At 35.9% G+C, this 20,164-nt stretch overlaps 1 protein-coding gene across 1 annotated transcript; it reads left to right on the forward strand.

The window, feature by feature from the left end:
- The first annotated feature begins 4,773 nt into the window (after window positions 1–4,773).
- On the forward strand, window positions 4,774–5,928 carry LOC138327224 (uncharacterized). The gene has a single exon (XM_069273204.1). The coding sequence runs from the start codon at window positions 4,774–4,776 to the stop codon at window positions 5,926–5,928; it is 1,155 nt and encodes a 384-aa protein (XP_069129305.1).
- Window positions 5,929–20,164: the final 14,236 nt, after the last annotated feature.

Here is a 20,164-nt window from a genome sequence, read left to right on the forward strand (position 1 = left end):
GTGTGATGTATTCAAATGCATTTAACTGTTAAATGGAAACAAAATTACAAACATTTCAGTATAAGATTAATCAGAGGATTCTTACAACAAATGATGTGTTGGTAAAAATGAAATTATCCAATAACAGACATTGGACATTTTGTAACAGGGAACCAGTAACTTTAAGGCATTTGTTTTTGCAATGTTATTATGTGCAAATGTTATTTGTACAGTTTATTGCTTGGTACAACGAACACAACAACAAACAGTCTTTCTATAATTTGAACGAACAAGATATCATTCTGGGAAATCAAAAGTTTGGAAAATTGTTAAACAATTTTCTTATTTTCTTATAACAGCATAAAAATTATATACTATTGTCGTATGAAAGATTCCATTCAAAATTTCGGAGCGTGTTTTATTATTTATTTTTGCCAATACTATGACAATAGAAAAACAAATCGGGGAAAACAGATCTTTACAACTTTTCAAAAACAAATGGGGAGCCTTTGAGCAATATCGTCACATAAGTTTTTGAATTTCACAATATTGGAAAGTTATTTATATTAACTCTACTCATTATTAAGTTCACTCATTATTAAGTTCGTCCCATTGGGTGTTGGGGGAGGGGCGGTGTAAACGCTAGATATTGCTCACATGGGAGGATCCCTCTTACTCTAGATCTACAATATAAATTCATTTCGATTAATGAATGGCTAAGATTGTATATTACGTTAATCAAATATGGAAAAATTGTGAATGAATGAATGAATGTGTACATATGTAGATTTCATGAGCATACATACTTGAGGTCTGAGAGCTGAGAGTAGTTAGAAAGGGAGAATAGAATGAAACTAATGTAGTAAATTTAAGCCTAAGAATGTTTAGAATGGGATGAAAGATATGCGTGACGTGTGAAAGCCCTCCTGTGAGGGGACATTATTTATATATGAAGGTAGACCCCAAGGCCCCATCCTTGGCAGCCTTCAACTTATAAAGACATGTCTGGGGAATAACCAGGATAGATATCCCCATCAGTTTGCGAGAGATATAAACAAACCACACATAATGACAATCACCTTGACCTCTCATAAATTAGTCACAACACTTTAGGTGTTGACTGCCAACGACATGAATAGTCATCTTAGGTTTTTTTCGGATTTTTTTTTCAAAATCCCTTAAAATCTGTAAATCCTATACAAACTATTAACGTTAAATTAGGCGAATGGTAATTTAGAAAGCAGACACACTTAAAAACTAAATTACTGGTATATAAGAGTCTGTATATATGTAAGTATATATATTGTAGTAAACAAATTTCTTGCACTAAATGCGACCTACAATGCACATAACCTACGTCACTTGCATCCTCGATACTCCAGAGGATCCGATCACCTATGATATCTACATCCCTGGGTTATCTCAAAGTTAAACTGGAAGCAATAGAACAGAGTCGTGTCACAGTGACCTATATTTGTATGACGGATGTCACAGTGACCTAAATTTGTATAGTCGTCATGACATAGATTTGTATGCACACAACCTACGTCACCGGAAGCGATATCGAGCACACAAAAACCAAGAATAAAGCCCATTTCAAGACAAAGATTTGCTGGAAATATGAAATAAAAGCAATGCATCTACTAAACATATCGTGCATCAAAAACAGTATGATGTTATATGATGTTAGAGACTCCTAAACATTGTCAAATTAGCTCAGATGTTACGGTCTTCGTCCGGAATCTTTGGTCTGAAAATTATAATTCCGGAATTTAGACTCCGATTGACTCCGGTTTTTAGTATCACTTTTCAAGTTCCCATGCGTCCATGACAGTACCATGTGGAAGCCCTGACATTGCGTCACAGCCTGACATCGCGTCACAGCCTGACACTGCGTCACAGCCTGACACTGCGTCACAGCCTGACACTGCGTCACAGCCTGACACTGCGTCACAGCCTGACATTGCATCACAGCCTGACATCGCGTCACAGCCTGACATTGCATCACAGCCTGACATCGCGTCACAGCCTGACACTGCGTCACAGCCTGACACTGCGTCACAGCCTGACACTGCATCACAGCCTGACACTGCGTCACAGCCTGACATCGCGTCACAGTCTGACATCGCGTCACAGTCTGACATTGCGTCACAGCCTGACATCACGTCGCAGCCTGACAGCGTCACAGCCTGACATTGCATCACAGCCTGACATCGCGTCACAGCCTGACATTGCATCACAGCCTGACATCGCGTCACAGCCTGACATTGCATCACAGCCTGACATCGCGTCACAGCCTGACACTGCGTCACAGCCTGATATTGCGTCACAGTCTGACATCGCGTCACAGCCTGACATCAAGTCACAGTCTGACATTGCGTCACAGCCTGACATCACGTCGCAGCCTGATATCGCGTCACGGCCTAACATCGCGTCACAGCCCAACATATTGCCTCAGTCCGATATGTTGTCACAGCCTGGAATCCAATCTAGTTCCATGAATATTCTAAACCCTTCTGCAGCTCTATTTACACCCAATACCAGATCTGAGGCATTGGAGCTGGCAAAATTAGTGGCTAAGAATCAATTCCTGCCTAAGAGACTTTGCCAATTTACTGATGAACCTGCAAGATACCTTACGTGGAAATATGGGGTTTTAAATGTTATGAAGGAGATTTGCGCTTCAGTCTTAGAACATTTAGATTTGCTACTTAATTACCTTGGGAATGACTCAAAACGTCGAGCAAAACACATACGTGCAACCAATCCTAGAAACCCTCAGAAGGCGGTCGAGGAGATCTGGAAAAGTTTGGACAGTCAGTTTGGCAGTGCTGAAGTTATCGAGACGCTAAGGATACACCAATTTCCTGACCTTAAGGAAAGTGATTCAAAGCGCTTTTATGATCTGTATGATTTATCAGCAGAGGTTGAATCTGTCAAAAGTGACTCCATTTTAGGACCAGTCTTCTCACATTATGACACTTCTAGTGGAATGAACGACTTTGTTAGAAAGCTGCCAAAACGTTATCGCGAGAAATGGGCTGGTCAGTGCTTTCGATATAAGGAAATTCATAGGGAATCATGGGTACCTTTTTCAGTACTAAAGAAGTACTTGTATGATCTAGCTCGTCTACGGAATGACCACAGCTTTGATTCGGATATCTCAATTGTAAAATCGAAGCAATCATCCCGTGATCCTCAACAAACCGTGTCCTAAAAAAAAACCAAAAACCCCCCAGATGTTTCGCAGGATAACAATGGAGGAAAATGTCCTCTTCATGGGGAGAAATCTAACCATTTACTTAAAGACTTAAAGGAAATTTCTAAATAAGACAATGAAAGACCGCAAAGGTTTTCTTTACAAGAACGGTTACTGCTTAAGGTGCTGTGGACAGAGACGTACACGCAAAGCGTGTAAAGAAATCATCAAATGTGACGTTTGTGCTCCAAACATCACATCGGAATTCTCCATGGAGATTTTGAAACTAGGAAACAGCATGAGGGAGAGAAGTCTCAAGAACCAAAAGGAAAAGGTGAAGGGGAGAAAATCATCGAAACACGCTGCACCGAAATCTGTAATTCACTTCACAGTACTAGCAAGTCATGTGCAAATATATTGTTTGTAAATATTTTCCCATACAATCTCTTGACGGATCATGTACATTGGAATCCCAATGTCTGATTGAGTGCAATGATATCTCCCAAGCACGCAGCGAAATACCATCTCCTACAGTAGCGGAGAACTACAGCCATCTTGCGGACATTGCACCACTGATTCCTACAATAGACGATGGCGTTGAGATCGAACTATTATTAGGAAGGGACTTAGTCTGTGCACATCATGTTCTGGAACAATGCATCAGTGGAGATATGCTGCCATTTGGACAAGGGTTGCCTTTAGGATGGGTCATTATTGGTAATGTTTGTTTAGGTCAGGCACACCTACCGGAGCAGGTCAATGTCCGGAAAATCACAGTGTTTGCAAACGGAAGACCTTCATACTTGGAGCCATGTGAGAGTGAACTCAATATAAAGGAGGACCTAATATTCAAACGAGTTCCCGGCGATGAGAAACCAGGATTGTCGCTGGAGGACAAGCGGTTCCTCAATATTATGAGGACAGGATTTCAATAAACTACGAGTGGGCATTGGGAAGCGCCCATGCCTTTCAAGGAGAATAGACCATTTTTATCTGACAACAAAAGAATGGCTCTTAAAAGAGCGACATCGTTTGACATAAGTCTTAGCTCTAACCCAGACAAACGGAGGAAGGTTTTGGTGTTCTAACCCAGAAAAACGGAGGAAGGTTTTGGTGTTCTAACCCAGACAAACGGAGGAAGGTTTTGGTGTTCTAACCCAGACAAACGGAGGAAGGTTTTGGTGTTCTAACCCAGAAAAACGGAGGAAGGTTTTGGTGTTCTAACCCAGACAAACGGAGGAAGGTTTTGGTGTTCTAACCCAGACAAACGGAGGAAGGTTTTGGTGTTCTAACCCAGAAAAACGGAGGAAGGTTTTGGTGTTCTAACCCAGACAAACGGAGGAAGGTTTTGGTGTTCTAACCCAGACAAACGGAGGAAGGTTTTGGTGTTCTAACCCAGACAAACGGAGGAAGGTTTTGGTGTTCTAACCCAGACAAACGGAGGAAGGTTTTGGTGTTTTAACCCAGACAAACGGAGGAAGGTTTTGGTGTTCTAACCCAGACAAACGGAGGAAGGTTTCGGTGTTCTAACCCAGACAAACGGAGGAAGGTTTTGGAGTTCTAACCCAGACAAACGGAGGAAGGTTTTGGAGTTCATGGAGAAACTACTTAGTAGACAGCATGCTGAGTTAGCACCAGTCTTACCAGACTCTACAGAGAAATGGTACTTACCATTATTCGCGGTTCAACACCCTAAGAAACCGGAAATCGTGCGTGTCGTGTTTGACTCGTCAGCCATGTGCCAGGACACTTCACTAAACAATATCCTGTTACAAGGCCCTGATATGTTGAACAGACTGATTGGTATCCTACTTAGGTTCCGACGTGAAAAGATTGCAGTCACCATGGATGTAGAACCGATGTTTTACAATTTTCATGTACCCGAGGGGCAACGACGGTTTCTGCGTTTCTGGTGGCACAAAGACAACGACTTGACCCAGCCGTTAGTAGTATATCAGATGACAAGACATGTGTTTAGTAACACGACATCTCCGGCCATAGCGAATTACGGCATACGCAAAATTGTCGAAAACGCAGATGAGGATGTAACTAACTTTGTGAACAAGGATTTTTACGTTGATGACGGGTTACTTTCGTATAAAACCGAATCGGAAGCTATCAGCATTGTGAAACGCATTAAACAGACCCTCGGGGAGAATGGAAGGAACAGACTCCATAAGTTTTCATCTAACAGCAGGGAATTACTTCATTCCTTTCAACAGGAAGACCTTGCTAAAGAACTTAAAGATCTTGATCTGGCGGCAGACGCGCTGCCAATGCAGAGAAGCTTAGGACTTCTGTGGGACAAAGAGACAGATATGTTTACCTGCAGCATTAACCATGTCGAGAAAGCCTACACACGACGTGGTCTGTTGTCGACCATCAACAGTATCTACGACCCTCTTGGATTTGCCCATCCTTTCACTATTTGCGGGAAATTGTTGCTTCGGGAGATGATGTCCGTCACCACAAGCAATGAGTGGGATGACCCTCTGCCAGAATCACTGTATGCTAAGTGGTGTACATGGGTCGACTCTATGCACTACTTAGGAAATCTTAGTATACCGCGAGCTTCTTGCGACATCTCTTTCACCGACGCCTTGAGGAGAGAAGTTCTTGTGTTTGCTGACGCGTCAAAAGATGTAATAGCAGCTGTTGCCTATCTCAAACTGTACGATGCTGATAGATGTAGCATTGGTTTTCTCCTAGGCAAAGCCAAACCACACTCACTCCATATGGGTGGCTCTTGAGAAAGGCTCATCGGTGTCTCAAAAAACATTTTGAATGCTATGCTACTACAACGAAAAAGGTAGGATCTCAATCATGAGGTATTGACCACTCTCCTATATTAGGTTTCTGCGATCGTAAACAACAGACCGTCAGTGGATGTATTCAGATCTCGGGAGTGAGAGACAATAAACGCTTTCTGTACGTGAGATCAGTGACTGAGTTGGTGACCCTATTTGAAGCAGACTAATGACTTTCATCAATTTGTTGACATTTATTATTAGTAGTTACAGAGTTATTGTGTATTATGTAAATGATTTCAAATGAAATCAGAGGGGGAGTGTTACGGTCTTCGTCCGGAATTTTTGGTCTGAAAATTTTAATTCCGGAATTTAGACTCCGGTTGACTCCGGGTTTTAGTTTCACTTTTCAAGTTCCCATGCGTCCATGACAGTACCATGTGGAAGCGTCTCAGACACGCTAAATAGTCAATTTTACCATAATGGGTAGGCCCCCAAAAGAGTAAGTGTATAGAATGAATGTATGAAGTAACTGTAATACTAGTTTTTATGTTACATTGATATGTCGACTCATTTTATGCTGTAAATTGGTAATTCTTGGTTCGGCTTGGGTCCGTCCCGCCAAATGTCAATCAGTGTCGTCTGTTTGTTTACAATACCATTAAATATGGTTAACTAAGAAAGTTACGTAACAAGTAGTGTTTAATAATACATAATTCTATATTCTTATGGTTATTAGTTGTAGATTGCTATAAACTAGTCATAATTTCATATTATAAGTGGTTCCGTTATTCACACCTTGTTAGCACAGGGGCTTGTGAAATAAATTATGCTGTTAATAGTTGTAAGCGAAGTTTGCGTGCAGGTAAATTTTATGATTTATTGTCTCATATCTTTATATCTACACTGTATAAGATGTCTGGAATGATAGATAGTGTCTATGTATAGTAATCTCATTTATTCTGTTTGCAGATTTCACTCCCTGTTTCAGCCTTCTGTCAGGCTATATTTACCTAGTGGGGTTTGTGCATGTGCGCATATGAATAAAGAAGTTAGAATGTCTCAGCTAGTAGAACTTTATTTTTGCCTAGACAGCACATCAGATAATGCAAACACCTCGCCAAAAAAAGTTTCTATAGTAGGGATATCGGTCACATTTTCATCCTCTAAAATATGTAAATTTTAATTTTACTGTTACAAACCTGTCCCATTTACTGATATAAAACGAATTATATTTCGAATAACAACTATCATTCATTTCATCAGCTAAGAAAGCGACATAATTGGCGTTTCATTGAAAATTTGGAAAAAGTGTCCGTCACAGTATAACCTCCTAAATCCAATGATTTTTTTGCGGAACTCATGAAATCCCAACATTTTGTTTCAAAGTGATCTTTCACCTTTTTGCACCAACAATTTTGGTAAACAATTCATACATATTTAGAATTTTCATGAAGCTTCTCAGATCACATCCTTTTTCAGATTTTATTTGAAAAAATGTGTTTTTGAGTTAATGACGTTACCATAGATATGGATATTGGGACTTTCACAAAAATGTTGAAGTTTCTTACATTTATAGCCCTTAAGCCAATGAAAGTGATGTAAATGCTCATTTTACAACTTGATAATCAAGTATATCATTGAATAAGAGTTCTATTAAAGATGCTCCACCGCCGACAGAGCATGAATGATATTCATTATTTGAACAATAATCAGTGTTCAATCGTGTGTATGTATGTCTAATTAACACAAAAATAATACAGATATTTTCATTTTGCCTTTGATGCATGCGCAATCAGTACTTCATTCCATATAGGATATAGTGCGTCGGAATTTTTTCGGGATGCAATTAATTATTTTTCATATTTTCAACTTGACGAAGAATTAGAAGCTCATACTTTTCAATGGTGGTAATGGTGTAAAGTAGGTACTTTTTGTAAATGAAGAAAAATACTAAATCGTCTGCTCCTGTTTTTGATAGTGGAAAAATACTATTTGTCGGCAATGGAGCATCTTTAAATCTCATATTTTCAATTTAATTTTGGTTGTTACCACGTTTACCAAGAAATATTTAAAACGGATGATTTTTTTTAAATGTTTTGATTAAGAGCTGTATTTGTCCTTCTTTAACTGTAGCAAAAATGTTTTTAATTATAATTTGAGTTACCTTTCAACATGCATATTGACTTTTGAAGAGAACATGGTGATAATTGATGACAAATTATTGATTTTTAGCACTAAAATATTACCATGGCATCTGAAAGCGGGCCTATACAAAAATGCACTGTTTGGCTTATAGAAACATTTATGTGGGCCTCCAGTCGTATGATACATGTATATAGAAAGATATTTCAACTATGTTGTACAACGTTGTGTTTGACTCCATCCTGTTAGCAACATTAAATATTTTATATTTATGTACGGGTCATAATATTTTAGATGAGTTTTGGAATGTCAATATTCAACATTACCTGTATAATATTCTATATACATCCTTCCCTATTTCAACATAGTATGTAGTAGTAATGTAATAAAGTCGGGAATCGGTTCTGTTGGGTTGGGCCTTAGCAGAAGGACAATGATCCGCAGGAACTTCAGTTCATATTTTTATTCTTAATATAGACATGTAGACACAGAAATAAAGAATCCCTGCAACCAAACATTACCTAGTTTCGATATACATGTACATGCCAAACTTTACGACAGCAGCGCATACTTTAAAACAGTTACAGGATATACATAATCAGATTAGAATACATTTGGAACACGTATTTGGGTTTACTATTAAAATATAAATGAATGACTATATATATGTACCCCGTGGTCTAATGACAACTCCGAGGCAGGTTCTTTATAAACATAAACACTGACCGGAACTATTACTAAAACATTGCTATGATATTATCTTTTGTTGTCACCGTGCTTTATTTAGACCATTTTTCAAGTACTTGTTCTGTCTGTCGATAAGTACACCTTTCACTGTACATAAGTTTACCTGTAGCTGTAGATTAGTTTCAACAAATCTACAGGTCCAGTTGAACTTATGTACAGTGAAAGGTAGAGAGCTACGCTACATGCAGCATTGTAAAAATTGGACAGATAAATAACAATTAAATCAAATCAATTCAATTTAATTGTAATACAAAACTTCAATAATACATATTATTATATATTTTCTGTTTTATATATTGATTCATGGACATCGGCATTAATCCAATCATAACAACCACAACGCAATATTTATATACATTACTTATTGAAGCCAAATTAGTTGCAATATCGAGATTCCCTATCAGAAACAGACTTTCATAATTCCTTTACAAATTTTACATCTACATGTATTGCCCAACTCACACATTAAACATTAAAATTTGAAACTGACGCACCATGAATATACCCAATCGACAGGCTCTAAAACGTTTATCTCGCAGTGTAATCGTATGCCCAGAAAAGAGAATTTCCACAAATCTAGTCTTGGTTTTACTCTGCAGTCCCTTTATTGTCCACATGTACATGTGTATATCTGCCAGGAAGTACATCTCAGTATAAACAATCAGTACTTTCTGTTAGTTTGAAATATAAGATATGAACATATCAAAACACATTTCCAAAACTTTTAAATTCAAATCCAATTAAAATAGGGAACTTGGTATTCTCACCAGACCCCCGCTTTTTTTTGCTCATTTAATTGCGAGACCTTGGACCTTGTATAAAGAGTATTAAAGCAAGCGTCTGTTCGATATATTTTAACTCATATATATGCTCTGTACTTATATATCATTATCTGGATTGAAATCCTGTGTTTTGGTCGCGATCAAATCCAGTTATTATATTTTTTCTTCTCCCCCCCCCACCTAATTTTCCCCAAATCTTGTTAGTAGAATATCTCACGAACGGAACTAGGTACGAAATTAAACATTACGTACGTACATGAATTCTTAAAACGTACTTTCGGTTTTGTACGATAACGTTTAAGGTTAAGGTCACAGACGTAAAACCTGCTTTTTTGAACGAAGTTTAAACGTTCATTACTTCGTAACCGTACGCAGCATGTCGTCCCCGTTAAATTATTCTGGTAGATCCTGACATAGCGTATGATTACGCCAAGGTCAAGAGTTCGCTACGGGGTCAAGTAATGGTCAAAAAAGAAATTTGGAAAGCTTAGGAAGTTTGATATGAAAGAGCATGCTCTCAGAAATATATAACTACAAGTTTCAGGGTCATCTCATTTAAAATGACGGATATATACCACTTTGAAAACGTCAATTTTGTCGTTTTCCTGCCAAAAATGTACAAGGTTTCAGCGCCTTAATACTTAGCATACATGCTTGATTTTTTGCATAGACATACCATGGACATATGTCTAAAGCAGTTTAAGCCAAAATTTTGTGACTCTTTTACGTCATTAAACTTGATCATACAGATTTCATTTATCAAACATAAAACTAAAGCCAAGGTCATACAATTCACATATGCTACAGAAGTGCAATTGTTGTAGAATATCTTTAAATCAAATACCGATTGCCGCATAGACATGCAATTACGTCTATATCATGATAGACAAATGTCAAAATAAGTTTTTAATGTATTACCTATATCACTCTTGAAGGTCACGGTAGTAAAATGTTGAATTATATGCTTAAATATCATTTTACATTAACACAATTCCTTTGAAACAGCTGAGCTCATGTATGGTATAAATGCATATGCTTACAATCGAATGACCTTGACATGCAAAAGGTCACAGTAGTCAAATCATACCCCAAGAGCACAATACAGTTTAAGTTTTATTTGTCGTAAGTTCATACTCACGAAACGAGAAGAGCTTTTAATACGTTATTCACCACCAAAAGTTACCAACAATTTGAGAATTGCAATATTTACAATGCACAGGGTTTGATTTTACAAAGTTAACTAAAAGTTAATTAATATTAGCTGTATATGTACTGCCAAAAAATCATAATATTTGCGACTTAAAGTAGAATTAATACACACGGTCCGACCAAGAAGGTAAGTTGTGGTCTGCTATTTTATTTAACATTTTACAATGATATCAGTAATTATAAAGTGACCTTTGCGCACATGCTCCCATGTAAACATACGTAAAGCATAACGACAAGAACTAATATGGTGCATAAATGCTGTGTTGTAACGGGTGCCTATAAAGCCTCATGATTTTCACGGGATCTCAGCTTATTTACAATTTGCTGTGTAATGGTCATTTTTATAACAATTTTTGTTTCAAGGTCTTATCATACGAAATGGCAGATGTATTGGCTCATGTAAATTGGCAATTTGATCATCAAAGTTAAATACGATTGCGACCGCTCGCAAAGATACTAGTTACTGAAACCAAAGCTATAAAACTGCATAAGGACGAAACTTTTGAATAAAGATGTGCTTTTCACGTTTTCATAAATCGTTGTTTGAATACTGTTGGATCTGGTCTCCACTGAGACGCGCAGTTTTACGTGTTAATAACCACATATAAAATATACATAATGTTTATGTTTATACAAAACTGCCGGCTTCATTTCACATTAATAGCACAAAATGTTTAGATTTCATTTAAAGATATAATATATCTCATTACCCCATCTTAGGCAGTGATCCGTTCAATGCACATGCATGTTTCACAAAACGTTCTATAAATTATCCTCCATCTATGTTGCATCTGTTGAATGTTTTAAATATGTTTCTCTACACAGTGTATTTTGTAAACAAACTAATAATTCAGTTTGAAGTTTGAAAATCCAGAGACACGACAGGTAGTGATCCATTCAGTTGATTTTATTACATCAGTTCCATTAAAGTGCAATTTAAACAATCTTTTTAAATTTAAAAACCTTTAATAGACAACATCAACTAAACCACAGTTATGGACACTTTCTAGACCCAGTAGGTAGTTGAATTAACTAGTTTGTCGGTTATTTTACACATTTTCACATAAGCTCACATCTTAACTTAGATGTTCATTAAGCGTAAAGACAAGAGCTAATATGGTACATAAATATGTCTTGTTACGGATGCCTATAAAGCTTCATAATGTTGTCCGTGTCTTTGAATGATTTTCATGGGAGCTCAGCGAATATACAACTTGGTGTTTAATGGCCATTTGTCGCACTTCCATGTAGGGATATACTATGGAACGATGTCTATAACAGTTGTGAGTTTCAAGGTCATATCAGACATAATGGCAGAAATATTGTCTCATGAAATTGGCAATTTGATCATCAAAGTTAAATAACGATCGCGACCGGTCGACGAGATCATCTAGAATTGCGTCCTTTTGACTATGATTTAAGTTACTTACTAGTTACTGAAACCAAAGGTATATAATGCATTTACGAGACTGCATCAGGACACAAATTTCGATTCAAGATGTGCTTTCACGTTTTCATAATATTAACATATACATCGTTGTACGTCGTCCCCGTGTAATTATTCAGGTAGATACTGACATACAAGTTCAAGAGTTTGCTATGGGGTCCAACATCGAGACTAGACTGGGTTTAATTTAAAAGATACAAACAACGGGATTTGCGTTGGAAATATCATGCAATTTTTATGTTTGAATAATTGACTTGTAGTCGCGTTTTTTTCCTAATTCATTTCAAAATTGCGGAAAAATCATAGTAGTAAAATTGCAATAAAAATAAAAAATACTCTTTCATACGTGGATATGAAGGATATCGGGGGAAGTACACATATATATGATAATTTTAGTTTTTTTTGTTAGACATTTGAAAAGAAAAGTTAAAAACCAACATAATTTTAGCCAATCGCATTTGTACTATGCTCAGAAAAATCATGGAATGGAAAACGATCAACATTAATTTGCACTTACTATTGCCACTTCGAATATGTAGGTTAATTACTATAATATGATAACTTAAAAATCATTTGCAAAATTGTACAAGGTATCTTACCGCCCAAATGTACTGAAATGCAGCCATTTATAACTTCCTTTCGTCATCGTCTGCGGATTCTCGCCTTCTGATTCATGAGTCCCAAGGTTCAGGACTACTGGTCATGCATGAACGAAAGTGGGTATATTCTAGACTGTATATATATATATATATATATAATCACTTGAGAGTATCGAAGCGAGAAGAAGAGAAGATGGCGTGTTAAACAAATCGGTAAAACAACATCGATTACTGGCAAAATTCGAAATCACAGATGCATGCAATGTTATGTACTGTTTTCTGCCATAATTGTTGATATTTTAGAGAAAAAAAAAATCCAATTTCATCACTCGACATAACAAACAAGCTGCAGCGTAAATCTCAAAGAAATGATACGACACGGAAAGACGGGATGAATCGGCAAAGCCACGTCATCTCGGCTTTTCTAAGTCTCGCACCAAAATAAACCTTGTATTATATAAATACAACCTGCAATAGAGGGTGACACTAGGCACTGTCACCCTCTAATGCAGGTATTATTATTTTATTATACCAAAAGTCTAGAAACAAAACTAGTTATTTTGCAATATATTGAAAAGTTTTAAATTATTTTAGCAAAAGTCAAAAACTCACCGTCGGTAGTAAAATAGCATATCAGCTTCCGCTCAATAGCGCTTATTACCATTGCATTGTAAAAAAAGAATACTCACAATAAGCATTAAGTGAAATATTCTTGTTGTCTTGTCTCCTGAGTTTGTTAAAATCTTAGGCCTAACGTTTCTGTTGTAAAACTCAGTGAATTTTTGTTTCGTCCCGTCGTCTGTTTATAACATTAGCAACGTCACGAAGACGCTTGTAATCGCATGTCTTCCATTCACTTAATCACCGACGGGATTAATAAAAACCAACACATAGAGCTTAGACGGTAAGCGAAAAGTGTAAACGGAAAGCTCCGTACTTTATTTGAACAAAAGATATTGATAAACAGACTGATTTGGCAAAACTATTACTAAATAGCTACAGATAAATTTTGAAGCGTCGCTTCAAAAAACAAAGATGGCGTCGAAAAAGGAAACGAGTGCGCATTTTTTTCGGGCGGTTAATATTTTGCACTGTCAAAAATACACTAACACCCGTTGCTAGGGGGTTCCTACGAACGTGTCTATTGAAATGCAAACTGCCGTGTGATAGTGTAAAATACCAAATATCTTTCGACCAATCAGAATGCAGGATTCTCACTTGAGGTATAATAATGTAAGATACTAACCATGTATTCCCTAGAATGAGACTCACAACTACGAAATTTGAATTACATCAATTTGGACCCACCGAAATGTCAATAGGCCTTTGTTAGAAGTTTCAGGGATCTAGATTAAAATTAATGAAAATTATATTCTACATGATACTATACACCAAAAAAGAGGAAACCTTGCCGACACAAAATTTCTATCCCACCTATTTTAGCGGATAAAACACATTTCTAGGAAATATTCACAAAACGGTTACTCCTTTGAAAAGGGCGTCACGGTACCTGAATTGGTTTAATTTTCACACATTTTTTTTACGATTTTTTTCAATATACCTTCTCTGTTTTATACAAGGACATTTTGTTTTACAATGATTGGTGTCCTGAAAATTTGTTTTTGCACTCTGATTGAAAGGTGTTGTATTAATTTAACATTTTGTGTGATTTTATTTTATATATACGGATGATTATTTAAAAAACTACCGCAATTCAAACACGTCTTAAATCTTGCTAGTCATTTTCTGTATTTTACAAGTGAAATTGAAAAGTGATTCGATTTCCTATGAAAATATAAAAATATAGAAAAGATAAGAAAAGTTGCTGCAATCATAACATAAAAACAATACATCTACTACACATATCGTGCATCGAACACAGTATGATGTTAGAGACTCGAGGAAGTTCCTAAATATTGTCAAATTAGCCCAGATAATGCAAACACCGCGCCACAAATATTTTCGATAGCAGGGCTGTCGGTCACATTTTATTCACTGAAAATATGTAAATTGAAACATGTTAATTTTTGTTACGAACATGTTCCATTCACTTATATAAAAAGAATTATATTTCGAATGGTAACTATCTTTCATTTTATCAGCTAAGAAAGCGAAATGGTTGGCGTTATATTACAAATTAACGGTCACATTCACAGTTACTGAAATGTTTCTAAACTTTAAACATATTTTATTTACCATATGGAAAAAAGGGATCTGGCATAAATTATGACAACTTATGAAGCCATCTCCTTACAAAGTTACATAGACAACAGATGACAGCAATGGCTGGTAATATACATTAACATAAAAAATGATGACTTACATTAACATTCAGATATATATTTATATATACAGTGTACATTTATGAAGTAAACATGTTAAAATCTTCCGCTGGATCTTATGAAAATATGCACTCTACTAAAAACATCACAATATACTTCCAAAGATATATGTTCATTTTCAAACAATAATAAAGCAAGAGATAATGGTACATGTAAATCTAAATTATCTAAAGAATCAATTAGATCTGTGCGAGCAGCCAAATATGTTTGACATTAAAAAAAAGTGGTAAGCAATCTTACAATAGTTACCGCAACTTAAACAAATTTAGTCTGGGGACAGGTTAGCGTGGAAGAGGTCGTACTTAAGAGAACGGTATTTTGTCTTAATCTGGAATGAAGTATGTTAAGTATTCTATCCTCATGTAGGTAGTAGCGCGGTACAGGAAGAGGTAAGTTAGAGAAGAGAGCTGATTTAAAATATGCGGAAGGCTTTGATCTGCTATCGTAATCAAGGGAGTTCCAAATTCTTAAAGATGAAGGAAGAAAAGACACATTAGTGATTGAAAGCCTTAAATTAGGAATTCTATAGTTGAAATTATTTCTGAGGCCTTGTCTATTTACACCAACAGAAGTAGGAAGTAAGTTAGTTAGCAAATTTTGAGCATTTTATAAATCAACTGCATTTTACGTCTCTCTCTCTCTTCTAGATGAAAGCAATTTAAGACCTGTTTCTATATCATAATGAATCGTTCCTAGCATATGATGGTAGACCTGTGATTATTCTAGCCGCCTCACGCTGAACCTTTTCTAATTTTTCTGAATCACCCAAAGTACACCCATCAAAAATTTCACATGCATATTCTAAAACTGGTAATATGTAGGTTTTATAGATCTTTAACAGATCCTCACGCTTCAACATGTAATTAAGCTTCCGTAAAACATTTATTTTTTTTCATCGCTAATTTATAGACTTCATTTATATGATCGGACCACTTTGCATCAGAGTTAAAAGCTACACCTAGGTGTCTATGTGTACTGCTTAATTAAATTTTAAAAAATGTCCATCAAAAATTAGATCTAAATCTTCATCAAGATCTTTTGAATAGGTAATAAAAATAATTTCAGTCTTATTTACAAGCCAAGTATTTGCCCATCTGTTTAAAGCCTGTAGATCCCTATTTAACACAGTTTGTATCTCAAGACAACAATAAGAAGAAGCTTTTAAAGATGTATCATCACCAAAAAGACGCGTTGTAGATTCAAGTATTTCAGCAATGTCGTTAATATAGATCAAGAAAAGAAGAGATCCAAGAATTAAACCTTGAGGAACGCCAGCCTTTATAGAACCAGAATCTGAAGAACAGTTATTAATAAGTACTTTCTGACTCCTATTACTTAGGTAGTTTTCAATCCAAGACAAGAAATCACATTGCATGACTTTAACAGATTTCCAAATATTTAGTACAGGTGTCACAAAAACGCTCTCGGTCTTCTTTTCTATGAAAGGAGGATCAGGGTTCGAATCATCTAAATTTGTAATACTGCAAAAATAAGAATTAAATAGATTAGTTTTTTCTTTATCACCAACTAACAAATGACCCGAAAAAGGATCTATAAGAGATCTATAAAAGTCTATAAGATTTCCAACGTTTTCATAAAAGGACTTCTTTGCATACTTTTTCATATTGTTGACTTTATTTCGCTGGTTTTTGAATTTTGTAATATCCCGTGGATGGTTAGTACGTTAAGCAATTTCACGCAATCTATCTCGTAATCTCATATTTTTTCTGAGGTCTGAATTAAACCATACCTTATAGTTAGGTCTTAAAGTTACTTCTTTGTGGGGGATCTCTTTACCAGCAAATCCTAGGAAGACTTGAGTAAAGCGTTCACTAGCTAAATCAACAGAATCACATGTTTCAAACAGAGAATTCCAAACAAATCCTTCAATAAGACGATTAAAAAGGACATAGTCGCCTCTTTTATATAACCAAATTTTCCGTTTATACACTGGTGTAGTAAAAGACTGCACATTGAAATATGCGACACAACCTTCATGATCAGTATAACTGTTTTCAGTAGAAATAACGGACGATTCCGAGCAGGAAAGAGACTCTGATACCAATATTGGATCAAGTAAACTGGACCTAGTGGGACCAATCCTAGTCGGTTCGTTTATAACACTGGTAAAGTAAAACGAATCAATAATATCAGCTAAAACATGATTCGGTGACATTGTCAATATATCGACATTCGGGTCATTAGTTAAAATAACATAGTTCGATAATTCAAAAGCATCGTTTATTGAATCACGAAAAGTCTTCCAAAATTTGTTTGAGTGATAGGCAGAACGGTAAGCCGTCCCGATAACCAGAATCTTACCAGGGAGAACAATTTGCATCCACAGTATTTCTGTGTTGGGTCGATTATCTAGCCTGGTTACTTTAAAAACATTATTAACGTAAACCAAGACACCCCTCCAGCGATATTCATGTCAAGTCTAAAAGGGGGATGAAAACGTCTATCAATAACTTCTAGGTGCGTTTCGGTGAGACAAATTACATCATATTCACCGGCAATGTTTTCAATATACTCAAATTTGATCCTCGCACTTCTAATATTTAAATGATGGATTCGATTCAATATCCCTGTGCTGTATTAGAAGTATTCTTTTAAATACAGAGATAAAATTGACAAACACTCTAAAATATAGGCTTGATAAAGTATACCGATACAGTTTACCACCATATTCTTTGGAATAAAAACTTCCGATTGCCACCCTGTGACTCATTACCCATTATCTAAAATCGAGCGTTCATCTAGAAATATATCAAGTTGGCATATCAGAAATTCCCAAAAATTGTTGTGCATAGATCCAGCGGCATGAAAAGAACATAACTTGAAGTAAAAAATAACATATATATAAGGACAAAATAATTATCATAATATACATGTGCATATGTATGAATATACATATATGACCGTGGGGTAACTCTGGCCAGATAAATAATTCAAGTGATATTTGTAAGAGTGAGAATGGTAATACAAGTATACACGGGTATTGGGTATCATGATTTCAATCATAGATTTCAGACGATGTACATATATATGTATACGGATTAATACATTCTAAATTAACTCTGATTTTTACCTTTAACAGTAATAATAAAAATAAATCAGCGACATTTCAATACTCTTGTTTTAACAGGGATATATTAATGTACAGAAAAGGCAACACAATTTCAAGTGACCAAACTCCGCTTCACTGGGGCGTTACGGACGACTGGACACTCCGTGTATCACACTTAGTCTAGAACACTAAAGTAATTTGCTTTTAAAGGAAACAATAAGCATGCAGGGAGAGATATTCCTTGGTAATAATTAGATATAAAACAGATTGTGAGAAGACTAGTATTAAACAACAGTAAAAAGTTATTTGTCTACAAATTGTTGATAAAATACAAGCATGGAGAAATTTATGGTAATTTTACTTTACATGACCGGAGAACATGCGACCGGCGTAGAATTCAATGTTAACAAAATTTAGATAAGGAACGTAGATATTTATATATTTGTAAACAAATCAATAGAAACCAGAAGTATCAGGTAACCAGGATGACCGGCTGAGCACGTACCTTTATAAGTATACATGTAAATCACCTTGAAATGATTTGACACTCCACGTTTATAGTCATTCATACAGGTATAATGTATCGTTAACTATTTCTATTCAAAAAGACTCTGGTTATTCGAATATTGTTTTTGCCTATTCTTTCACACATCACTTAATTTTGTTCTTGCAAAGTCTTTGTGTTAATTGTTTGTTAAAGAAAAAATAGATTTGAGGCACATACAAACCATGAACAATGAGACAAAATGAGATTGTACAGTTTAACATTTCTTTTTCTAAAGTGGCAAAGTAAGGCAGTAAAAACGATATTTAAAGGTTGCATGGTAGCGATGATACAAAGGCAAAGAAATAAACACATCGGAAGTCAACAAAAGGGGATAATTCGCTAATATATTAGCTGCAGAAATACGCGAATACATGATATACTCAAATGTCTTGACTAAATGAATTTGGGTGTTTTCTGATAACGTTTCTTTTCGATCAATATTATGAAGATATGTTTGATGAGTAGTTCCACGTGTAAAATCAGTGATGTTTCTTCAGATTTCAACTCATATCACATTTGACATTAACGGAAGGCATTCGACGACTTGAATGTGAATATTTTTTCTCTATAGAAATACAAAAAAAAAAAAAAAAAAAAAAAAAAAACATCAACAAAAACAAAACAAAAATAATAATAATACAAAGATAGAAAAATTCCATACCAGTTACTTGGGATCCTTTCTCTCGGTTCGTTATGATTAATATCAAGATAGTCAAATATGCATTCTTTGATCATTTATCTATCTTAAAAATGAGCATAAATGTATACAATCCTATGACATTAAAAAAAACCAAAATATCTATACCAAAATCCTTTAGTTCTAGAACTGTCTAGTTTAGAACTCTATAGTAACAATCTTCTGCTATTGTCCAACTACCAGACTCTCCTACGATGAGATTTCACCATGGCGGAAACAGAGAGGGTTCGTTTCGGATCGGGAGATTGTTACACCAATTGCAGAATTCTTTTGATGTGGTTTCGGGTAACCTTTACAACTTCCAAATACAAATCCAAATTCAAAGCTCCGCGAAGCTTCAATCGAAACGAACCCTCTAGCTCTGTTCCGCCGTGGTGCAATTCATTGTACATGCACCAGTTAATATGTTTCTCTCATTACTACTGGTATAATACTGGCTGGTTTAGTGCAATACACTCATGTAGCCTGAGGCCGTATTGCATGATTACCCACGCAATAAAGCCTCGTGACGTCACAGCTTAAACAAAATTACTATTTTCTCGGCAAAATTCCAACATTTTTTCAGACACTAAGCTGGTTTTTCTAATAAATGCAATCATCTGTATTTGCGTTAAAAACATCACGCGATTTTCATGTACGGATGCATGAGAGAAA

This window comes from Argopecten irradians, chromosome 7 (genome assembly GCF_041381155.1).
Source record: "Argopecten irradians isolate NY chromosome 7, Ai_NY, whole genome shotgun sequence".
NCBI lineage: Eukaryota > Metazoa > Mollusca > Bivalvia > Pectinida > Pectinidae > Argopecten > Argopecten irradians.

Coding starts and splice junctions, on each gene's coding strand:
- LOC138327224 (XM_069273204.1), top strand. CDS start 4,774: ATGGAGAAACTACTTAGTAGACAGCATGCTGAGTTAGCACCAGTCTTA.